We start from the raw sequence: 24,835 nt of genomic DNA, 5'->3' as shown, positions 1-24,835 counted from the left end.
ATTCTGGGTTGATTTCCTTTTAGGATAGACTGGTTTGATCTTGCTGTCCAAAGGACTCTCAAGAGTCCTCCAGCACCACAGTTTGCAAGTATCGGTTCTTTGGAGCTCAGCTTTCTTATGGTCCAGCTCTTACATACATACATGCCTACTGGAAAAACTATAACTTTCTCTGAATGGACCATTGTCGGCAGAGCGATGTCTGTGTTTTTTAATACGCTGTCTAGGTTTGTCATAGTTTTCCTTCCAAGGAACAAGCTTAGGGACTGAATTTTATGTTCTCATTTCTTACATGAGATTGCATGACTATTAACTCTTCACAGAGCTGCAGGTGATTTTCTTCTCCATAAACCAACAAAACCCACCGGAATCCTGAAACAGCTAGCATTTTCTACTTAAGTCTGGACTTTAGAAAAATTCTCCTTTAGGTTACCAACTGTGTAGAAAAGTTATGTAATGCAACATACCAGACCGTTTTTATATAATTAGAACACAGAAACCTGCTTCTGCCTTTCCTGTTGGTATAGAGACATTTTGCAGGTCCTAGAAAATCAGCGTGCCCTGGGAAATGGAGTTTGGTGGGGATGAGGTGTCTCAGGATCTGGCTGGCTCGGTTCTGTGATCTTTGAGCGTACGTTGTGTGGCTTCACGTTTTAACGGATGTATGGTGATGATACGTGCTCACCCCGTGCCGTGTTGCCACCGTCCTCCTGGTGCTCGTGGCTGGTAAAGAAAAGGCAGAAATTCGTGGGCACAGAGTGGAGTTGGCAGTGGCAGGGTTAGCTTTACCTGTCAACTGAAGAACTTTCGGTCCCTTTCTTTGAAACCTTTCTTGTGCCTGTCCTCTTGAAAGTGGATGTCTTTGGGAAGATTGGAAACTGAATTTCTGACTCCTCTCCTGCCTGGTAGGAGGGAGAAGGAGGCCGGGTCTTCCGGAGGTGGGTGGAGCTGGGTACAGGCTTTGCAGGCTGCACAGAGGGTTGAGTTCAGGTAAAACCCGTGGGCTGTCTGCTCAAGAGTCCGGGCTTCTGTGTAACTCAGCTCTGCTAGCTGTCTACAAAGGATAAACAGAACACTAATTCCAGAAGGCCTCCTCGTTTTATGTGACTCCAGTGAGATGCTTGAAAGGGCCCCGGTTCATGAAAAGCCCCAGGCCTGGTTCCTGCAGTGGCAGGTCAGGGGGACGCCTCCTCCCAAGACCCTCCTGTGAGCTTGTGGACAGGAAGCAGGCCGCCCAGCCCTGTGTCCTGAGTCAGAGGGACAAAGGCCAGGCCAGCCTGTCACCTGAGGGAACAGGCAGGGTCCCAAGGAGGCTTAGGGGGTACACTCAAACTGGGCGGAACAGGCCAGGAGGCTTTGGAGGCTGGGTTTTGTCAACAGATGATTTTGGCCCTAGTTTAAGCCATGTTATGTACCAAGATTTCCTGTTTTTCCAAAACCCCTTGTTTTGGTTTTCGCAGTGATGGATTATTGAAATATTTGCTATTCGACTGACCCCTGTTGTTTTCCAACCAAAAAGTAAAACTGGGGATTTTGTTAAGAACCTCATTCTCTTTAAAGATGACTGCTCCTTCAGGAATATTTTGGCCTCTCTGGCTGATCAGCCAGCGGGTGAACAAAGACCTAATTGCCAGTCAGGGTCCTGGACGGATTTCTTAGCTCAGGGGCTGGCCTCTTGGGTAGCGGGGGGTGGGGTTGCTCCAAGGACAATTGAAAGGGGCTTTTTGTTCCTCTGGGCTAAGTTAAGCCATGTGTCTCTCTTTCTAGGAGTGTAGGTCTGGCCAATCAGAGCCGCATCAGTCCCACTCACTTCCTGCCGACCTTTCGACCCCGACAGATGTTTTTTCTTACAAGTGTCATTAGGTCTCTCTACTCGCTGACCTCATCAAATTGTACTGGGGCCGTTTTCATAAGTTGTGTTGCTAAAAATTCATTTAACCCTTGCTGAGTTCCCCTCTGAGAATCAAAGCACTACCTCCTGTTTCAGCAGGTCTCTCTTCTGTCCCCAGACCTAGTTGGGAGGGAGCTGAGCCCACCCTGGGTCCCCGTAGAGCTGGGCAGATCCCCCGTGGAGAGCTACGGCTTCCACCTTGCGGTGTAATGTGGGGCCTTTTTCTGGCATCCAGGGGTCGAGGCTTTGCCTTCCAATGCAAGGGGTGTGATGGGTTTGATTCCTCATCAGGGGGCTAAGACCCACGTGCCGCATGGAGACAAAATGTAGAATAGATGAACCTGTTTGCAGTGTGGCAGCAGAGACACAGATCTAGCAACAGACTTGGGGACCCAGTGCGGGAAGGAGATGGTGGGACGAGTTGAGAGAGTAGCATGGAAACATATCCGATATCTTACGCAGAATTAGATAGGCAGTGGGGATTTACTGTATGATGCAGGGAGCTTAAATCCAGTGCTCTGTGACAACCTAGGTGGATGGGATGGGGTGGCAAGTGGAAGGGAGATTTAAGAAGGGACATTCAAATGTATACCTATGGCTGAATTATGTTGATGTATGGCAAAGTATTTATTTTAAAAAGAAGTATTGTAAAATTCAGTAGACTTTATAAATGGTCCACATTAAAAAAAAAAAAAAAAACTTGAAAAAGAGAGGTATAATGAAGACTAATGACCCAAGATTGCAGTGAGGGAACCTTCTAGAATCTGGCAGCTTTGCATGTGGGTCTGGGTGTGATCACAGCTCATCAAGCCCAGGGGGCACAGGATGACCAGGAGGCAGGTCCCCAATAGGTGCACCTCAGCTGTGGGACCCAGACAAGCCGTTGCCTGTGGTGGGGCTGGGAGGGATCAAGCTGGGGTCCCAGGCCCATGGAAGTTTCTGGAACTGATGCCCCTCCTCCGGGAGAACAGCCCACCACCATCTGACCAGAGGCCGGATCTGTTGTGGAGGCTGGAAGGTGATGCTGCTGTTTTGGCCTTTACACGATAGCTTGGAGACCAGCAGATCCTGAGAAGAGGGTATTTCGAGCAGTTGCGGGGCCCCGGGTTGGGACTTTGTCTGGAGGGATTTAGGCTTCCTCTGGGCTCACTCTTCTGCAAGTGCCTGGGATCGGGGTTGCACCTCTGCCCTGTGACAACTGGGGTGCTGGGGACTTGCCCAAAGCCTCCCCCGGGGCCTGTGTGGTAACTGAAGTGGGCGATGAGGTGGGGCATGCTGTGTGCCACTAGACACCATCGCTGTTGAATTCAGTGCTGCAGAGTGTATTTTCGGGCTATCTGTGTGCTGGAGTTAACCCTCCGCAAGCGCTTGGAGTCGAGCCTGCAGCCCATTAAATCCTCCCTGAGTGGTCGCTGTGGTTAAACTAACAGCTGTGGGTGCAAACGGTACTGTGGGAGGCCTCCCTTCCGCACGGTCCCACTCCCCCAAGGAGCCCTTCTCGGGGCTGGGTCCCTTCTCTCTGGGCTTGGTTTAATGTGTTTACAGACCAGTTTTTCTCTTTTGCTGATCTGGCTCTTGGCTTCCTTCTATGGCTCTTGGCTTCCTTCTATGGCTGCTCCCTCCCTCAGGGTCTGGGAGCTAGCTCTCCCACGGCAGGGAGTCATGTTAGATAGAGTTTAGGGCTGGGGCAGCGGCTAACTGAAGCTGGGGTGACCAGGGAGTTACAAGGGGTGAACAGAAATACGAGCTAGGGGTTCAGTCTCTGGCTGAGGGCCGAAGAATGTTCCAGAAATGCCATGGTTCCAAGAAATCACCAAGGACCACGTGAGCATATATGGACGATTGTGTGTTACACTCCGTGCCCCCTTTTTTTGCCCCTCGGGTTCCAGGCAGGCTTGCTGGTATCTTAAGCTCCCCTCTGCCCTTTCGCATGCGGGAAACTCAGAAATGCTCTGCTGATTGACTTTCATATCACCTGCCTCCTTTTTGCTCTCCGCTTAAATAGCAGTTGCAGTTCAAGGACTTCTTCTAAGAATAAGAAAGCATGAGGGCCTGTTTATCCAGCGCATTCCCATGCAGAGGGGTGGCCTCCAAGGCTGCATTCTTAACATGGGGCCCCAGACTGGGGAGGTCTTTTTAATGTTCCAGATTTATGGGTGTGTGCGCGTCAGAGTGGAGACCCCAGGGTGCCCGAGTTAACTCTGTGCACACTGAGCGCAGCCCTGGAATTTATGGACACATCTGGGATCAGTGAAAACGCCGCGAGCCGCCCCGTTCTCCAGGCCTGTGGGCATCGCTGGTGTGCACAGAACGGAGCTCACCTAGGGTTTACATAGCTGGATATATCACAGACACCCCTCGTGTCAGCGTGAGCAGCCGGGGATTTACAGCAGCCAGCCGGCCTCTTGTTAGCATTCTCTGTCCCGTAGGTAATAGAAGCTTGGCGCCGTTGTGGTGCAGATGTATTACTGCTTTTGTCTATCTGTTGAACGACTGTACTGGTGAGTTTGACAGACGTGGTTCAGTTCGCTTCAGTCTCTCAGTCATGTCCAGCTCTTTGCGACCCCATGGACTGCAGCACACCAGGCTTCCCTGTCCATCACCAATTCCCAGAGCTTGCTCAAACTCCTGTCCATCGAGTCGGTGATGCCATCCAGCCAGAGAGTGTTGTATTAGTTGTCTATGGCTCCGCGACAGACCGCCTCAAAATTTACCAGGTCTTAAAACAGCAAAACCTTCCCTTGGCATCTTCTCAGGTCAGGAATCCAACGCAGCTCGGCTGGGTGCCCTGACCGCGGTCTCTCATGGTAATTGCTAGCAGCGTGTGCACCCGAGTTGCCACCTCATCTGGAGGCTCGACTGGGGGAGGCCTTTTGGGTGCTTGTTAGTGGGTTTTGGTTCCTCACTGGCCACCTCGGGTGTTTGGGCAGCCCCATAAGGCAGCTCACAACTTGGCAGCTGGATTCCCGGGAGGGAGAGGAAGGCCAGGGGTGGGGAGAGGGAGAGAGAAGACGCCCAAGATGGCAGGGTCTCAGCAGTGCATCCCACACACCTGCCCAGTTGCTGTGGTCAAGTCTGTTCTTTAGCAGCAGAGAATAGACAGGAGGTGGGGTCACTGGGGGCGTGTGTTTGTTGTTCTTGTCTCCATAGCAAAGATGGAGTCTGTCCTGAGCAGAGAAGAGGGAAGGTCATCAACCTCTTAAGAAGGGTCTGAAAATCCTCCATGGTCCCCTGACAGCTCACGCCCCTTCCTCACTGTTCCCTGGGCACCTCTATGCCAGCAGCAGGGGGCCGTGCAGAGCGGCCACGTCCCTGGGGTTCTGGGTTTAGGCAGCCCTCGCAGGAGCCGGGTAGATCACACCGACCTGTCCCCGCCACCTTCTTGGAGATCCTGGGCAGCGGCTCGTCCTGTGCCGGCTCTTTGGCTCATCGTGTTGCTGGGCGTGAAGGGCGGCCCTGGCCAGTGCCTGCCGATTGTGTCCTGGGGTGTGTGTGCGTGTTCATAGAGTCAGAGATGACTTCCGTTCAGAGTTTCCCAGGAAGTTTGGAAGCGTGGAGATGTACGCACTGCCCTGATGGCATGTTAATGGAGGCAATTTGAGCCCCAGCGTTCACCCTGAGCTCCAAAGCAGAAACAGTGTCTCATCACTGTGTACAGAATACAGATCCCTCACAGAACCTGGCCCCAGACTGTTACCACCCAGACCCTGGTGTTCAAGGCACAGCCCAGTCATCTGCTTGCTAGCACCGCAAAGGGCCCTGCAGACCCTGGGCAGATTCCTGCCGAGTTGGAAACAAGGTCTGCCTGTGCTTGACCGAGGAGAAGGGACAGGGTGGTGGTGTGGGGTACCCTCCCCCCGCCCCTGGCACCCAGGCGGGCACGTCTACCTGCAGCTAATGCAGAGGGCACAGAGCCAGGGTGTTCAGAAGAGACTGGATTTGGGGAGCAGAACGCAGCTGAAAGCAAAGTAAGGTTGCACCATTTGTGTCTCCCTTGGAAATGCTGGTGTGTCTTCCAGGAGGGAAGACAACCCTTGTCTTCTCAAGGGTTGTGGGAGTTTGTGCTGGGCCCACAGCCCCTCGGTCCCCCAGCCAGAGCCCGGTGCCCGGCAGAACAGCCCGGGGCACAGCCACAGGCATGTCAATATCGGTTGTGCGTTCAAACTCGTGGCTGGACGTGGTTTGCCACGGCACTCTGCAGTAAGGCCAGGACCTGTAGAGGCCGCCTCTTCACTGCAGCTGGGCTTCCCACCAAGTTGGTCCTGCGCTTCCTCAGCATCACTGGTACAAGGTCCCAGACAGGTTTCAGGGGGCAGTCACCCCAATATCACCCCGAGGCGTGGTTCGCTAGGGCTACCACGACAAAGCGCTACCGCCGGGCCATTCAAGCAGCAGAAACGTATTGTCACACTGTTCGGGAGGCAGAGATCTGAGAGCAGGTGTCGGGCTTGGCTTCTGAGGACTGCAGCGTTGTTGCTCAGTCGCTCAGTCGTGTCCGACTCTTTGTGACCCCATCGACTGCAGCACGCCAGGCTCCTGTGTCCTTCACCATCTCCCTGAGCTTGCTCAAGCTCAAGTCCATTGAGTCAGTGATACCACCCAACCGTCTCATCCTCTGTTGTCCCCTTCTCCTCCTGCCTTCAATCTTTCCCAGCATCAGGGCCTTTTCCAATCGAGTTGGCTCTTTGCATCACGGGGCCAACGTATTGGAGCTTCAGTTTCAACTTCAGCCCTTGCAGTGAATAATCAGAGTACCCCATGTGGGCTGGGAAGGAGGCTCTATTCCAGGTCTCTCTTCTTGGTTTGTAAATGGCCGTCTTCATCCTGTGCCTCATGTGATTTTCTGTCCACATGTCTGTGTCCAGATTTCCCCTTTTAGAAGGATCCCTGCTCACCTTTGATTGTTGTTGTTCAATCCCTGAGTAAGTCACGTCTGACTCTTTGCAACCCCCTGGACTGCAGCTCGCCAGGCTTCCCTGTCCTTCACCATCTCCCAAAGTTTGCTCAGAATCTTGTCCATTGAGTCGGTGGTGCTGTCCATCACCTTGGATTAGGTGATGCCATCCTCTGATTAGGGCCTTAGTTTAACTTGATTATCTCCATAAAGACTATCTCCAAATAAAAAGCCACTGAGGAATTAAGGCTTAGGACTTCAACATAAATGGTGATACGTGCATAATTCAGTCCATGACAGGGTGGTGTGGCTGTGGGCAGTTAGTAGAAACTGTGTTAAGCCTTTGGGGGTCCATATACTCAGCCCACAGCTGAGCAGTCTGGGCTTATCAGGCAGGAGGCCCAGTGCAGCCAGGAGGGGGTACTCAGGAGCCTGCCTTCCCCCAGAAGATCATCTTCTCATCCCCATGGGTTGTCTGGTCCTGGGACATGAGCATGGCGTCCAGATGTCCAGCCCCTTGGAGCCCCCTTCCCCTGTCCTTGGGGTGGTGGGGACCCCAACGTGTAGAGCATCCACATACATTAGCCCAGCAGACTTTTAAATGGCCATCACCTTGTCAAGACTTCTTTGGTAGGATTTGATGTGAAATGAGGATCCTTGGGTGTTAAGCACACTGTCAGCCATAATTGTATAAACAGGCGCCTCTTCTCACACACGCCCCATCCTTCCCCACCAGCCCAGTCCGCGAAGAACCGAACTGATCATGACAAGGATTCACACCTAGAAAATTCTTGGGGAGGGTGGAGCCTTGCGGCCACCTCCTCTCCCCAGTCCCGGCAACTGCTCAACACCAGGCGACACTTTAGCCACAGCCCAGAAGATGCGGAGCCTCACACAGGGCAGAAATGGCATCATTCACCCTCACAGCCGTGGAAGCCAGCCAGGAGTCCGTGGCGGGGGGAATTCAAGGAGACTGGTTAAGAATACCCTGAAATGAACAGCACAACAAAAACAGCTAGTTAGCAACTCCCTTCTTTTTTCTTAATTTGATCGGCTAAGATGGATTCATGCGACACACAGGTGACACCCGCTTCACCCCACCCCCAGCCTCTCGCTGCCTCTCCCCCTTTCGTCATGGACGAACAAAGCTGGCCCCCCCCAACCCTTCCCACCCCCGGGGGCCGTTACACTCCCCGTCCTCCAGCTCAAAACCGCGTGAAGCAAAACGAATAGCCCCAAGCTCTTCTATTTCATGTTGTTAAATAGTTATGTAGAAGATGAAGATTTTCCTTTCTGTGACTCAGGTTGAAAAGATAAGGTCTGGGAAGAACCTCTTTTCTAACGAAAAGACTCTCTGGGATTCGTCCTGTCTGATTTCCCTGCTAACGTTTCTAGAAAACGCTTGCTTCGGAACACGGTGTCGTGTGGGCTTCCCTGCGCCTCCCCAGCTGCAGCCCACTGCCTTTCCTGGTAGAGCAACATGACGATGGGGTTTGGATATTTGTAAAGATCTGGATGCAGAGTATCTGTCGTGATACAGAGTTCTTACTCTGATCCCAAGGCCTGAGTTGGCCTTCCTGCTTGTCTGCCTTTGTGCAAGCAGCTCATCCTTTGCAATAAAGGATGGGCTGGCCCCAGGCCTGTGGAGCGCTCCTGCCCTGGCCATACCCTTGAGTGATGACCTGGGACAGGATGAGCTGAGTTGCGTGGGAGTCAAGCCCAGGTCCCAAGAAGCGCTCCTCCCAACCTGCGTGCCTCAGTCTGGGCTGCGAGTGTGTTCAAAAGCCTTGCTTGGCTTTGGTTGTTGACTGGTGACCCTGTGATCCATCTGGCACTGAACTTGGGAAGGTGGATCCCTACTCCTTCACTTTTAGAGTGAGCTCTGCTGTTTGTTTTTGAGATAATCTTTCCAGACACTTGGTTTCTGAACATGGACAAAGAATGCCAGTCAGCCATCCTTCACATGGATGATAACTTCATCTCTACTGGATCAGCTTGAACCCCCACCTCTCCTGTGAACCTGACCTGGGCCTCACCTGCTGGCCTCTCTCAGCCTCTCCTCTGGCATGAGGTAGCCCACGTGCCTCAGTTTTGTCCATCCTGAAGTGGGCTGTACAGAGTACTCTGCTCCACGAGGTCAGAGTGAATCCCACTTAATGTGGGTTTGGAACAAGCTGGGGACTGGGTTGCAGTGTCAGAGGCAGGGCGAGAAGAGGGCAGAGAGGCTCACGCAGGCAGGCTTCCTGGAGCCAACAGAATCCCCCGGGATCTCTGTGTGTGTAGTCCTTCCAAAGGTATCACTTGCCAAGTCAGGCCAAGACTAAGCCGTGTTGTCCAGTGGCATCTGTTGCTATGGCAACATTGGCTTTGAAGCAGTGGTGAGAAAGGATGCTGGTCCTACAGAGGTGTGGGGAGGGGGTGGGGTGTGTGTCCCCCTGCTTCACTGATGGACGACCCCAGCCCCTCCTTTGCTTCTCCAGCAGGAACCATTTGGGTGCCCTGCAGGTACAGAGAAGGGAGCTGATTGACTGCATCCATATGTCAGCTTTTTTAGAACGAGGTGATCAGCCTGGCAGGTAGAAGCCAGATCCATAAAGGTTGCCGCCTTTGGGGTGGATTCAGGGGCCCCGAGCGAAGGCCCCCACCTCCCAGCTGGTGCTTCTAGCCAAAATCAGTTCCTGAATAAGGTTGGGAAAATCCCCCCTTTTCCACCTTCCTTTCCAAATTACTGTCTAAGTCACGTGTCCCGAAGTCATCCCTGTTTCACAACAAAGGGATCCGGGGGTTGAGGACAGTGGAGCAGCCTCCAGCTAAGCGGGTGTGTGGAGTGCCCCAGGAGCTGTGGTTTGTAATGGAAACCCCGATGCGCTTTGCCCAGGCCCACCTCAATCCTCTCCTCTCCTTGTAAATTGTGTCTCTGATTTGTCTTCATCTTTCACCACCGTGGCTCCTTCCTCGTTGACGTATCAGTGTCTTTACATGAGAAGCACAGATAGAATGGCTTTGGGGTGGTCCATGGCCTTCCTTGGATCAGGACCCCCAAGCCCAGGACCTTGAGCCCCCCTGCTCTATGACCCACCTCTCTGGCTCCCGCAGCTCTAAAAGGGAAACCTTGGCTACCAGCCCAGGAGAGAGCGAGCTGGGGGCGAGGGGATTGATCTTTATGCCCTGTTCCTGTACCATGGCTGGTCGTTTTTCCTAAAGGCTAAACACCTGTTGCTCTAAGGGAGGTTGGAGGTCTCTTCTGTCCCTTTTGCATCCTGAGATTGAGGGGACGTGCAGCCCGTCATCCTGAAGCCATCTCAGACCTTCCCTTTTCGAGGTATCTGGTCTCATTTTCTCCAGATTCTCACAGAGTCCAAGTTAGATTGAAAGGAGCCAAGAGGAGTCCCGGCAAAGCAGCTCTGGCCTCTGCCGCCTCAGAAAGGCCCTGCAGGGTGTGCAGTGCCCTCTGCTGGCCGACGGGCCCCACTGCTGGGCGCCCGGCCTCCTCTGGGTGGGCCTGCTCCAGGAATGACCAGAACAGAAGGTTGGACCTCCTGGTGTTTCCATCGGCTTTGAGACCACAGACCTCCTCCCCATGTACGTTGTTTCCAGGCTGCACAGTGTCACGAGCACGTGGGCTGGGACCTCACAAGGGCAGCAAAGCAGTTGTGTCCCCGATGGAAGCTGGACGCAGCGAAGCCAGTCTAGGTTCTAGGGCCTCCCAGTGGCAAGAAATCAAGAAGCAGATGTCTGCAAAATCTCCCATCAAGCTTTTTAAACATTTAAGATCTCATTGTTGCTATTTGATAACCAACAAATTGCTGTAAATGCAAGTGCAACTCATGAGAATAAAGCGAATACTCCAGAGTGGCCTTTCAAAGGTTAGATCTTCTTTACTTCCCACCTGGCATCCCAGCTGCCTTCCATAGTCTGTGTTTAAAGTCTAGCACGAGTTTCTCATATGACCTCCGTTAGCTGTCTCCAGGTGGCTCCTGCTTCGGTGCCCCCCGGGTCCAAGCCCCAGCAGACATCAGTTATCCATGCTTTTACTCCATACTGGACCACAGCAAGTGCACGTGGGCGCCCAGTCCTTTCATGGCCTGCAGGCATCACCTTCAGGTGATCTTCGGGGCACAGAGGGGCCACCCCAAAAGCCGCACCATGGCCAAGGCTCCTCTGAAGGCATTTCGTGAGACCTTTCCAAACTTTCTGACGTTCTGGCTTCTTCCTCTGTTCACTTTTACTCGCTCAGATATAAACTTGTTTCGATAATTTCTTGCATGTAATACGTGAAAAAGGATCAGTCCTCCAGTCAGGATGGGGCTTCCTCTGTCCACGGAGAAATTGAGGGTGCTCATCCCTTCACCCCGCTCAACTAGACTCTTCAGCGATCGATCAGAATTGCCAAAGGAGGAAGGGATCAGAAAGTTGGAACAGGAATATTCACTTGTGTGTCTTACGATTCCCCAGTCTCAACACAATGGAAATAAAAGGTGTCATTTGACACTTCCTAATCTGGGTGAAAGTTTGCTTATTTGCCTTTACCCTTTTAGTTTCATTTTATTTTTTAAAGAATTCTCTAGTATTAGAATGAGTAATATTTATTTTGAGCATATTTGTCCATTCAGGTGCTTTAAAAATGTGTGAAAATTCTTAACACAGAAGTGTCTCGTTTTCTTCACCAACACTTAATTTTCATCATGACATAAATAAAACAACCAATTAGGAAAATCATGAATTGTTTTTGCTCCAGTCCTCTGTTCTTGATGAAAGCTTTTTAGCAAGTGAAAATATTTAGAATTCTTGAGTTTTACGTTGAACACCAGGAGATAATCTTTTCTAAATCTAAACCAAGCAAAAGGATGCACTCAGAAATTATTTGCTGGCCAAGGAGGTCATCTCAGCGGAAGTGTGGTTTTCACATTGGCAGCCTCAAACCTCACAGGACGCACTGGCATTCCACCTGTTAAAAGAGTCGCTTTCTATGTTTCTCTGCTGTCACACGCTTGACATAGATCACAGACTCTTTGTTTTTCTCCTTCAAAGCCCCCGAAAATGGTTTGGTGGAGTTTAGATGGGGGTTGGGGGGATCATAGACCCACAATTCCTTAACCTCACATCCAAATTGTAAAAAGCTCTGAAAACTTAAATTCTTTGTAACCCATTCAGTGGCAGATTTTGACCTGGCCTGAATTGTTGAGTGTATATCCTTGTATATTCTATTAATCCAGGTGGGTAAGTGTGTTCCTGTGTCCTAGCGTAGAAATGTTACTGCCTGTTTTGGGGGTCCATGATAACACGGCAGAAGCACTGGATTGCCTATTTAAAATCCCATGTGAATTCTGAAACCTGCCTGGCCTCTAGTGTTGGAGAGGGTGGCGGCCCTGTGCTCACAGCTCTGGAGTCATCTGCACTTCTCTCTGGGACACTGGTGTTGCGTCAGCCCCAGGGGCTCAAGGGTGGGGCCTGTGGATCAGATGGAGGGCATGTGACAGGGTGTGACCTTGTCACCCTGGGGAAATACAAACCACCTTGGGCTTTCCCTAGTGGCTCAGACCTTAAAGCAGCCACCTGCAACGCGGGACACCCAGGTTCAATCCCTGAGTAGGGAAGATCCCCCGGAGAAGAGCATGGCAACCCACTCCAGCATTCTTGCCTGGAGAATCCCATGGACAGAGGAACCTGGCGGGCTAGCCACAGTCCAAGGAGTTGCAGAGAGTCAAACAGTGTGGGAGACTCCAGGAATCAGATGGAGCCTCGGTGTGTGTTGAAGGGTCTTGCTTGGTCACCCCTGGGGTGGGGGGTGGAGAGTCAGTGTCCCTGAGCACCTTTCAGTGCTGCTAGTGCACACGTTCCCCTCTTCCCTCAAAACCCAAATATGCCCCAAAGCTACTGAGTCATAATCAGGGAGCAGTGGTAGTTTTTGGATGTGGATAAGATTAACTTCAATAAACTCATTTCCCACAACTGATCTTCCCCCAAAGCTGCTTTTTCTTAAAGTGCAGTGGTTTTTTTTTTTTTTAACATTTATTTATTAAATTTTTATTGGAGTATAGTTAATTTACAATGTTGTGTTAGTTTCAGATGTACAGCAAAGGGAATCAGTGGTTATATGTATACATATATCCACTCTTTTTTAGATTCTAGCCATAGATTATTTTGTTGAATAGTGCAGTTTTAATCATTTTTGTTATTAACTGGGGTGTTGTGTCCACCATTTGACCAAAGGCTACGCCAGTGTTTTTCCCACTGATCGCTCACTCCTGTCAGTTCAGTCGCTCAGTTGTGTCCGACTCTGCGACCCCATGGACTGCAGCACGCCAGGCCTCCCTGTCCATCACCAGCTCCCGGAGCTTGCTCAAACTCATGTGCGTCGAGTCAATGATGCCATCCAGCCATCTTGTCCTCTGTCGCCCCCTTCTCCTGCCTTCCATCTTTCCAGCGTCAGGGCCTTTTCCAGTGAGTCACCTCTCCTGTAGGAAGCTTCTTTTGTTCTATCTGGATTTTAACTGGTCCTTCAGGCATAGTTGACGATCACAACCCACATCCACCTCTTATGAGGATTCTTGCATGCTAAGTTGCTTCAGTCGTGTCCAACTCTTTGTGATTCTATGGACTTTAGCCCATTAGGCTCCTCTGTCCATGGGATTCTCCAGGCAAGAATACTGGAATGGGTTGCCATGCCCTCCTCCAGGGAATCTTCCCAACCTAGGGATCGAACCTGAGTCTCTTATTACTCCTGAATTGGCAGGCAGATTCTTTACCACTAGCACCACCTGGAGAGCCCCAAGGATTCTACCCAGCTTATCATCTGCTGTTGATGTTTGTTTGGCTTCTAAAGATTCTGGAAGAGGCTTTTTCCAGGGTAACCTGAAGCCCTTGGCTTTATTTGGTACAACGTGAAGAAGCAGAGGGTTTTTTGGTCATTGGTGTTGCCTTCGCCTGGATGGTCATGCACAAGTTAGTGAGATGACCCTATCCTTGTCGGCCTTGGTAAAGGAGACCCCAGGAGTGGTGTCATTGCTTTAGGGATCCCAGGCTCAGAAAGGCAAGAGACCTCAGGATCCAATGCTGCTGGGGCTGAAGGCATCTCTTCTACTTGGTCTGTCTTTATTAACATAAAGTTTACATAGATTTTCTTAAAAGAATCGAAGGCTACCATCACCGTTAACTGGTTTTAGAGGAATTTTCACTTTGAGAGACATCATTGAAGACATCGTTTATTTTCTGTAAACTCCTTCATCTGCCTAATCTTTAAGAAGACTTGAAACTGGAAAAAAGAAACTGAGGGGGTCTTAGAAACTTATTTGAGATGTTGAGAATGCCAATTAGTGATGGCTAGGTTTTGATCATTATAGTGATTCGGTCCTGACCAGCAGGGCTGCTTGTGGTTTAGTTAATCTGCCCAGATTTTAGTCCCAAAGTGGTGAGTGGGGAACCTTTCCTTTTCCTCAGTCTCAATTTTGGGGTGTTTTGCCTTTGTTTGTAAAGTGATGCCTTCCTTTCTTTTCTCCCTTTTGTTGACTCTCAGGTTTGTCTCCTTTGAAGCCTGCGTAGACACATCTCCCGGGCCTGTAGCTTTCTTCTAGTACCTCCAAGAATCTCCCAGGAGCTTTCTTTTCTTATTTAATCAATGTGTTTATCTATATTTTTGGGGGCTGCACACTGTGCTGACTCTGGAATCATAGTTCCCTGTCCAGGGATCGAGCCCCAGCCCTCAGCAGTAACGGTGGACCTCCAGGGAATCCCCCCAGGTAGCCTTCTCAGCAAGCATCTTTTTAAGTTCAGTTCCTAAACCTTTCAGCGCCTGATCACACCCTTCATCTCAGGCTGAGACTCCCGGCAGATCTTTTCCCTTTGGCGGGGGGCGGCGGGGGGGAAGTGGGGTTGGGGGGGGTGGGGGGGGAGGGGCGGAGGAGGGGGGCGGGGGAAGGCAGGGTTTTTTCCTGTAAGGCTTGTGGGCCCCTCCTACTTGAGAAAGGACCTGAGTTTCCTCTTGCCCTTTCTCAAGTTTCGCTGCGATTTATCTCCAGCCTCGGCAGGAGGCAGGTGATCTAGTGTGACGGCGGCCCATGTCCAAGTAGGCCTCTGTCTCGCAGAGAAAGTCCTGAGCTGTTCTTAGAGTCCTGCCCTTGGGCTCCAGTTGTTTTCCTGTGTGTTCTCATCTGATCCTCACAGCTTCTTTGCAGCACCATCCCTGTTGTGCAAACGTGGAGCTGGCTCGTTCACAGTCATTTTGCAAGCGGGTTCTAGAACTCTTCCCACCTATACCACCATGGTTCGAAGGTTTATCATTTCAAAGTGGGACAACGTAATACATCCTCCTCCTGGTTTTTCTTCCCTATGTGGACCTTTATCTGTTTGTAGTTAAATATTGACCAGATGGTGTCAATTGGTGATGGTACTAATAACCCCTGGGGCCCAGAGTTTGTGATGTACGCGTGGAGACTAGACTGCCGTACGGTAAGGGCAGAGGTTGGCTTGCGTCGCTCGGGGGCCCTGTCGAGGGAGCCCAGGACCGGTGTGCATGGCAGGGTGCTGGCATTCCTGCAGGGGACATCAGCTGGGGACCACTGCCTACAGCCCAGTTCTGAGCAGGGCCTGTTCCTGTCATGAGGAAGAGGGTTGTGCTCACTAAGTCCTCATAAATATCTCACTCCTTCGGAGGGTGAAGGGGGAAAATGTCATACTGCATACATCCTTGCTTCAAAAGAAATGCTGGGGGGAGGGGAGTCCTGGGGGGCGGGGGTAGAGGCTACCTGAAGCAGTGGTCACTGCCATAGTGTCCATCCTCCGCCTGGTGCCCTTACGACTGAATTCTCCATCAGCAGGGCCAGTCTGAGTCGTGAGAGGTACCAGACCTGGAGGGAACCCCATGGAAGGGCTGGTCCCCACCCCCACACCCCCCACCCCAAGCAAGACACAGAAGTCAGTTGCCCTTTTTAAAATTTTTTTAAATAATACTAAGACGCACACAATTTGTGTAAGCTGATGCCTGATCTTTCCTTTGATTGCATAATCGAGATTCTACTTATCAATTTTTCAGGAAGCCATCTAATTATACAAATTAAAATTCAAAGGAAAGCAAAAAGAATGATTATGCCTCACTCAGGGAATTGGAGGAGGAGGAGGAGGGTGTGAAACCCGTCCTGCCTCGGATGATAATGCTGTCATTTCTCATCTCCACGGCACTTCACAAATATTAACTAATTAATTCTCCCACCCCCGGGTGCTGTGGCTAACGTGGGGTCTGTCTCCGGAGCCAAGGAAGGAAGGGCCATCTCTTGATCAGACCCCAGGACCCACGCAGATGAAAATTGCCAGCTGCCGTCTGAGGGGCTCTCTCGGGCACAAACCCTTGGTCCAGAGTTCCTGCTCCTCCGTCCGTCCGTCTCAAGTTGGCCAGTAAGGAACCACCTTCCCCACTTGGCATGATTACCTTTCACAAAGCCCAGCAAAAGTGAAGCCACTTTTTTTTGACTTCATGGTATGCGGGACCTTAATGCCCTGACCAGGGATTGAACCCTTGCCCCCTGCATTGGAGGTATGGAGTCTTAACCACAGGACCACCAGCGGAGTCCCGAGGATTTTAGAAATCTGTCTGCTCCATCTCCGTTTACCCAGATCTTCCCAGCAATGCCCTGGCTTGCTTCAGGACCACCTTCATCTCCTTGCTTGTCCAACAGGGTCATTCCAGGCTGGGAAAGGATTTAGTATCTCTTGGATGTTGCCTTAATTATTTATGTGATTAGAAGTTGTGCTTTTTTTTTTTTTTCCTTGTTCTTTTTTTAAAAATCACATAATTATTGCCATAAATCTTTAGGGTGCCTTTTCAGCCTCATTGCTGAGAAGTTAGCCATTAACTTCCAGGAAGTCACCTACCTTTTCATAGTCAGACCTGCATTTTCTGACCTTTGATAAAGTAACTCCCAGCATTCTGCATAATTGATGACCACCCATAACAATTCTCATTATTAACCCTGGAGCCTCCTGTTTGTCTCCTGCCCCCTCCTCATATGTTGGATAACTGGGGGTGGGGTGGGGTGTGTGTGTGTGTGTGGCAGTTGGTGGTGGTGTTAGGATAACCACAGCAATGAATCAGAAGCTCTAAGGCTTTGGAGGTTGCAGATGATGATTTATGGCCTCAACTGGCACGTTGGCTGAGCAGGGGATGAAGGTCAGGGCCTCCCCAAACAGGCAACCCTGACTTTTCTCCACAAAATGGGCAGTGGAATGCCTCGGGAGTGGCCCAAATACCCCAACCCAAATGGGAGACCCCTCCTCCTGTGCCTCACCTGCTTGAAACACCACGGGAGTGGGACAGGCACAGGCCGCAGACCCCAGCAGTGGCCCCCCTGGAAGCCAGCAAGGCTTTGGAAGGTGGAATTGGGCAAGCCTTGGTTAGGTGGGGCATCCATTCCTGCCCCCTCCTTGGGCGGTGGGGGAAGGGTTTGAAAGGTGCTGACCGGTGGCCAAAGGGCAGTTTTGGAAACCGCCTGGGGGATGGCAGTGGGAGAGCAGCCCCAGCTGGTGCCTGCGTCCCTCCAGACACTGGGGTGGGCTCCCAGGCAGTCCGGGCTGGTCCCTGCCTCTGTCCCGTTGCAGCTTCCAGAGGTTACAGAGCGACGCCACTGGCTGTCACTTGGTTTCTGGCACTGGAGGCCGAAGTATCCTGACCCAGGCTGGTCAGTGATTGGCGTTGGCCGTCAACAGCAAGAGCTGCAGATGGTGCTGCTGACCGCTTTCAGGAACTGATGACCTTTTGTCTTGTTCGCCCGCTTCCCTCGGAGGCAGGAGACTGTCCCAGGGACAGGGAGCAAACCCTGTCTCCAGCCTTGGAGAACAAGTCCCCCAGGGCAGGTCCCCTTGTTGCAAGTGGCAGCCAAGCCTGAATGACCGGTTGTCCTTGCCCCCAGGGTGTCCAGAGAGTAAGGCTTCTTTTCTCCTCGTTTCAGGGCGCGTAGTGGCGTAATGCCCGCAGACTCCTGCGAGGGCCCCTAAGTTCTTAGAGGACCGCTTTGCCTTTTGAATCAGAGAGGTGCAAAGTTCGATAAAGAATGGCCCTTGTGGATAAGCACAAAGTCAAGCGACAACGATTGGACAGAATTTGCGAAGGTAAGAGCCAGCGTGGTTGGCGGTTTTTAAACAGAGAACGTGCAGACCGGCCCTGGGCTCCTGGACCTGGTCTCCTAGCCAGGCTGCTGTCCCACCCCCACCGCAGTCCCAGGTGCCTGTCTGTGGTGTCCTTGGTGGTGACTGGCCTGCCCTTCAGGTAGGCTGAAGTGGGCCCCAGGGCAGAGGTGGTGCTAGGAGGGCAGCTGGGGGGTCTGTGGTCCCAGGATCATTTTGCAAGTGAAAGGAAACCTACTTTCTGAAGTTTCTGGACTTTCTCCACTTCAAACGGAAACAGTTGCCACCACAAATAGCTGGAGCCCGGCGTAGCCCCTCGTGATACGTTCATGTCCCTGGTTATCTTTGAAAATGTTCTGGGAGTTGTTCTGGTCATGAAAGGAAATTAAACAGAATTCAAATCTTACGGAAACAAGGGACAGAACTCTAAAATGTGGGTTAAGGACCATCCTCTCCTCGAGGGAGTGGTGAGAAGTCTAGGGAGTAGGCCTGGGCTGCGCGTGAAGTGTCCCTTGCCGGCCCGCGTCCACGCTGCCGGGCTGTGTGGTTTGGCATGGCGTGGGCACTGGTGACTTCGCTGCAGTGTTTCTCTCAGGGGCCGTGGAGCCCCTGGGCAGGGTGGGCTCAGCAGCCACGTGCCAGCTCACTAGTTGGCCGGCTGACTCGTGCCTGGGAATGTGCCTCCCACAAGCTGTCCGCGTGGAATCGCTTCTAGATGTGGCTCAAGCTGGTGGTGTGTTCTGCTCTGGGACTCTGCCCTGCGATGGCTCCCACCTAAAAGAACTGAAGAGCACCCACTGTCCCCCACATCCCTGGGTATAAGGAGGTGTGGAGAATTAGGGATATTTTTAGATATAATTTTTCAAACCTACAGAAAGAAGGATCCAGTGCAATGGACATTGATAACTCCCTTCAGCTATGTTCACCAGCCGGTAACATTCGTTATTGCTTGCTTCCTTATATGCCGAGGTACGTAGATAGAGATGCGTGTGTGTGTGTGTGTGTGAGAGAGAGTATGAATGAATGGAGGATGGATGGATGGACTTTTCCAGAACTATCTGAAAGACAGTTGCAGATGCACCCGTTTATTCTTAAGTACCTTTGGCGGCAGGTACGATAGTCTCCTTTCCTACATAAACACACCACCACCATCACCCCCAGGGAGCTGGGGCTCATTGCACGCTTATCTGACCTAGCTGGCGTGGTCGTGGCTCCCGCACGCCTCTGTTTTCGCTGGCTCATTTGCCTCTGCAGAAATCAGTCAAGGAGCATAAATGTGGCATTTAGTTGTCATATCTCTTTGGTCTCCTTAGTCAAAAATAATTCCCTGGCCTTTGACTTTCAGAAACATTGACATCATTGCAGAACCCAAGCCAGTAGGTTTATGCAATGTCTCACCATCTCGGTTCACCTGATTGTTCGGGGGGTTTAAGGTTTTACTTCGGTCCTTCGTTTTTGGTACCTAGTCCCCATTCCAGAAAGCCCCGGTGGACCGGCTTTCTAAGGTTGGTTATCAGGAATGTCTACTGGCTGATTGCACCCTGAGCCCAGTGCTTATCTCGGGATGCCGCATCGGAGACCAGAATGTGGTCTCCGCCAGTGGCCTTTCCTTTCTGTGCTCAGGGCAGCCGGTGGCAGCAAAAAAACCACTGAAGTTTCCTTCAAACCCTGTTTCTCAGTCATAGTTCACCAGTCCCCAGCCTTCCCTTTTTTTATAACAAATTCCAGCATCTCCTTTATTCGTGAGCAGTGTTCCTGAGACAGTGCGGTCTTTCCGTGTGACTCTTTGCGACCCCCTGGACTGCAGCACGCGAGGAGACAGTTGCCATGGTTTGTTTTAATTTTTCACTGTCCTCTGTCAAGGTAGATGCTTGACGTGAAGTGACCCAGGTGTAATTTATAATCCATGATCCCACGCATTCATTTGGTGTCTCATGAAGTATAAGAGCTGTTTCAAGATGCTTCCTTGGTGCTCCTTGCATTTATAAGCTGTTGCAGCGCCTTTAAAGGTCAGGGACTGGGGGTCCCCATTTCCCAGGTGCTGCCGGCGAGGTACAGGGCAAGTCGGTGAGCAGCTCGGGTACCCAGGCCGTCTGCTGTTCTGCATTTGGCCTTGGCCTCTGATCAGCCCCGGGGATTCTGTCATTTCTTCCTCCTGACAGTCTCACATATCTCCCTCCCTGGCTTTGGATTCTCACCAGGCTCCGTTCTGGAAACCCGAACTAACCATTCAAGAATGTTCTCCTTGCAAGTCCAGCAACCCCAGCAGATGATTCTCTCCTTCCCACTGCCCCCAACCTACCACCGAGGACTTCCAGTATCTCTCATTGTTTTATGATTTAAAGCATGAAGCTGCCCTCCTCTGCTCTGGGCTTGTAGGATCGTTGTTTTCTTACTTCGTCTCTGGGAACACACACTCCTTCCAATTCTTCCCTCCAACCTGCTGCCAATCCCAAGCCAGACAAGCCTTCAGATGGCCTCAAGGGTCCCTCCAGCCCTCCACCTTCCGCAGTGAACCCCTTTTCTCCAGCCGAGCCCAACTGGTGCAGCAAATCACGCCTGCAAACATACTTCTCCCACATCTCTCTCTTCCTCCCAGAGCCCAGTCCATTTCTCCCTGAAACCTTTCGCACCGAACCTTGGGGTCTCTTCCTCCTGAGCCACAGTCGCTTTGAGACCTAGTCTGTCCATCTTCAGGCACCCAGAATCCGCACCTTTGCACCTCAAAGAGGATGTTCCTGCTCGAGATTAAGCAAAGTACAGAGTACAGCTTTGCGTCTCACCACCCAAAGTCTCGGGTTCATGTCAGTTCAGTCTCTCAGTCGTGTCCAACTCTTTGCGACCCTACAGACTGCAGCACGCCAGGCCTTCCTGTCCATCACCAACTCAGACGCATGTCCATTGAGTCGGTGATGCCATCCAACCATCTCATCCTCTGTCATCCCCTTCTCCCGTCTTGGGGGCTCCATCAAAATCCATTAGAGAATAATAGTCTTTCAAGCTGACTTAAAAGCCAGGTTTTCTTTTTTTTTTTTTTTTTCCAAAAAGCTATTCTTCTGTTTTGATGCTTGTCATTTATTCTCTGCTCTTTCTCGATGCCCACTCTGTGCTGTTGTATAACGATTGCATGGAGCAGGGTCTGTGAACAGACTTGACCAGACTGCGGTGCTCTCTTTCTGGTGTGTGTATAGGTCTGGATTTTCCTTTCTGTTTAGTTTGCTGGCTTAATTGACACATAGTGTTTGTGAATTGCACCATTCAGAGTGTTTTAGGACCTAATGGCATCATGGCAGAGCTAGTGTGATTTGCCCCAAGTATTTGTTGGCCAGAGAAGAGAGCTTGCCATTCCTTACTATGGCGGAAGTAACCCAGAAGAGCACTTTCTGGGGCCCTGGGTTTATAGAACTGTAATATACCACAATGGCCTTGCTGATGACTTTTTGTTAGAACATCTTATTGTGGGTTATGGTACAATAAATCACTAAACACCATCCTTTCCTGTGACTGTTGAAAATGTAATTTGGAGAAAAGTAGATATTTCATTTTACTTCATTTTGTTTGAATGTCTTATACATGTGGAAAAATGGTCCTGAGGATTATATCAGCTGAGCTAAGTCCCCTTCATTACATAATTCAGGAGAAGACTTCTCCTTTCCTCTACAGGACAAAAAGAAATGTTAGAGACCTCCTATTAAATAAACAATCAAATTCAACATTCCTTACCTCTGAGTTAGCTTCCCTGGTGGCTCAATTGGTAAAGAATCTGCCTGCAATGCAGGAGACCCAGGATCGATCCCTGGGTCGGGAAGATCCCCTGGAGAAGGGAATGGCAACCCACTCCAGTATTCTTGCCTGGAGAACTCCATCAACAGAGGAGCCTGGTGAGCTACAGTCCACAGGGTCACAAAAGTCAGACATGACTTACTAACTCTTCTGCTTCACCTCTGGGATGAAAACAGGGAATAAAAGGCAGTGAGGAAGATGGACGGGTTGGTTGGGTGGATGTGGAGAAGGAGACAAAGGTCATCGGGTGTCTGCTGAACACATAGTTATACATCTTGGAAATCTTTATCTAGATCAGTCTTGTCCCTGAGGAGCACAGGAAAAGTCAGAGAGAGAATACTATAGGGATGAAGTGGGGAAAACTGTTTCATCTGTGTCATTCTCTTCTTAATTGGATGAGCTTGCTGTTCGGAAAGCACGTCTCCGTGGACCGTTCCCCCAGGGACGCTCATTCATGGTCCCAGAGTGTTCAAGGAGCAAAAATACTGTCTAAGAGCTGCTCGGTCTTCGAGGTGGCAGGAGCAGTGAGGGCGTCTGGGCCGGGTGAGAGCCTCCAGCAGGGAGGACTGGGAGCATCTCGTTGCCTGGCTCATGCCCTTTGGGGCCCACAGACCAGAAGGAGTGACCTGTATTTCCCCACAGGAAAAGCCTCATCTGTAGACTCGGACCAGAGTCACTTTATTTTCCATTTGTATGCTTTTTGTTTGACCTGTCTTAAAGCATAGTAGAATCATTGTTTTGTTTTATGAAGCACTTGGAGGTACCTTATCAAGAAGCCACGTCAACACTGGCCACATATGTTGGTCTACAATCATTTCTAATAAATACCTTTAAATAGCCCCAAAATGTAGACCTTAAATGGTATTCATAATGTTGCTATACATTATAATTATATGTTTGGATCAGGCAATTATGTACATTTCCAGTAATTATGTGATTAGTGATAATTACATTAGGTATGTAAATATACAATAGTCAACCAGACATGACTTAAAACTCTAGTATACATGAATAGGATGAAGCAACATGGTATTGAGGTAAAAGATCAGAAAAGGAAGGGGGAGAATGGTCAAGTTGCAGCTTCATAGACTTAGTTTGCGAAGGATAAATGTCCACAAGATAAATGGTTCAAAGAGAAGTTTGGAACAGCGGCCCCTGCCCTGGGATGCCCGCTGTCACTTAGAGATTGGGTTTGTAGAGCTGCCCACACTCAGGCCCCCACTTACTGCAGATGAAAGCCGGGTTCAGCATTGTAATCATTTCTCAGACGTCGCTCATCTATGAAATACAGACTCAAGCTACTCTCTGCGTTGGTTGATTTGCCGGTGGACTCTCATCGGGCTTGGCAGACATTTTTTTTAAACTTCCCACATTTCTAAAAGCAGCGTGTTAAGGCTGCTTCCATTTTGGGGTTTGGGGTGTGGGGACTTTAGTCCATGGCCAGGTGTGGCTCTTTATCAGCATCTGGGTATTGTCTTGTGGCCGCTGCTCTGCCTCTCACCCCTACCACAGTGGGTCATGCTCCCCCCCGAGGTGGGCAGCACCTGTCTCTGGTATTTGGGGTCACACCTCCTAGGCATGAGCCGCCTGCCTCGCCTTCCCAGCCTGCTTCGCCCTGGGTGTGTTTCATCTTGGTCAGTGGCACCTTTGAGGGAAGAGTGTCTGCTCCAGGCCCAGTGAACTCCTCGCAGGAACCAGGGCTCCGACACGCTGGGCCAGGCCTCCTTGTTCAGAGCAGGCCTGAGGACAGTAGGGTCTCCTGGCTTTGCAGAGCTGGAGGCCCGCAGATTGGGGGGCATCATGTCCCACACAGCTCAACCTGATCACCAGTGTCTGGGGCGACCCTGCTGCCAGCACCCCAAGATACAGGGCTTTGCTGCCTGCTTCCCACCCTCTGATTCCTTTTACAAATGACACGTGTGGGTGGAGTAAGACTTCCTCCCAAGAGATACTTGGGAGTAAGTCCCAACTGACTTACACTCATTGCATCGAACCATGACTTATTTGATGAGCGTCCTGGACCTTGGTTGACTCCCTGGCTCTAGAGCACAAGCGGGCTCTCGGTCTCCCTAGAGGCTTTCTGAGATGCTGGTGCTCCTTCAGGTCTGGGCTGGAACCTGGCTCGGGGGTGGCGGCAGTGGGGCTGTGCAGTGGCCTGGAGAGCCTTCTGGATGTGGCCATGCGCCTGCTCACCACCGGCTCCATGCTGCCTGTGCTCCTTGTACGGACATCAGAAGGGCTGTAACATCCACCAGCCTGCCTCCTGCGTTCTGGTTGGAGAGATGTATGTGTCTGGAGGGGGCTTCCCTGGAGACTCGATGGTAAAGAATCCGCCTGGAAACAGGAGAGGCAGGTTCAATCCCTGGGTCAGGAAGATTCCCTGGAGGAGGAGATGGCAACCCACTCGGGTATTGTTGCCTGGAGCATCCATGGACAGAGGAGCCTGACGGGCTGGGGTCGCAAAAGAGTCGGATGTGAGTTAGCGATTAAATGACAGCAGTGTGCCTAGAGGGTGCCCCTTCCTGTTCGTACCCTGGAACGAGTGAAACACGTATGTTGGCAGTCGGTCCTTTCTTGTCTGCAGAAGGTTCTTTATGGTTCTTTATGGCTCTTACCTTACAGCCAGGGCCCGTGTGAGCACAGCTGGGACAGCTGGGTCCCTGCCGGCAGGCTCAGATACTACAAGTGGCTGTCTTCCTCTGCCGTCTTCACTCAGTGCCCACTGTGCCTGGGTCCTTGCAAGTGAGGGACTGTGCTTGCTTTAGCCTGGACCTGGGCTCGGAGAGCAAAGACTGTTGCCACAAAGTCTTGTTTCTTGTGCAGAGTCCTGTTCTTCGGGTTCGTTTTTACGTGTGTGTCCAGCCAGCAAGCATGTGATGAAGGGAAGGAAGGGCATGTCAGGAGGGAGAGGGCACCGTCACCTTCATGAGGAAACCAGGAGATGTCTCCGGTTTCTAGGGGATTGCAGATGGATGCAGTCGTGGGTGAGGTGTTTTCACCTCGAGAGCTGGCAGGTTTCTTTGGACTGGGGACATGTGACATTGGGGGAATTGAGGACGCTTGTTGGAGGTGGGTTATTTGAGCTGGAGCCAGGCAGGTGGAGAGGATTTGGGGATGATCAACTAAGGTGGTGTGAACCTATTCCTGATAAAAAC

The 24,835-nt window shown here is 51.2% G+C and overlaps 1 protein-coding gene across 48 annotated transcripts in view; it reads left to right on the top strand.

Annotated features, from left to right (window-relative positions):
* Window positions 1-24,835, top strand: part of CTBP2 (C-terminal binding protein 2) — a 168,874-nt gene that overhangs the window by 102,735 nt on the left and 41,304 nt on the right. For 33 of the 48 annotated variants that reach the window (XM_086378359.1, XM_086378347.1, XM_086378366.1 and 30 more), the window contains one exon: window positions 17,723-17,882. The exons of 10 other annotated variants lie outside the window; for them this stretch is intronic. In XM_086378359.1, the coding sequence (XP_086234485.1) occupies window positions 17,825-17,882 (58 nt within the window). In that variant the 5' untranslated portion in view covers window positions 17,723-17,824. Of the gene's footprint in view, window positions 1-3,542; window positions 3,713-17,722; window positions 17,883-18,771; window positions 18,867-24,835 lie in introns of those variants that run through there. 5 more of the 48 variants (XM_086378377.1, XM_086378378.1, XM_086378379.1 and 2 more) reach the window with 3 other exon arrangements.

The sequence above is a fragment of the Bos grunniens genome, chromosome 26 (genome assembly GCF_055505025.1).
Source record: "Bos grunniens cultivar Pamir isolate PY7600 chromosome 26, Bosgru_T2T1.0, whole genome shotgun sequence".
In the NCBI taxonomy this organism is placed as follows: Eukaryota; Metazoa; Chordata; class Mammalia; order Artiodactyla; family Bovidae; genus Bos; species Bos grunniens.
The sequence above is the reverse complement of the archived record's forward strand: the minus strand, read 5'-3'. Positions and strand labels throughout refer to the sequence as shown.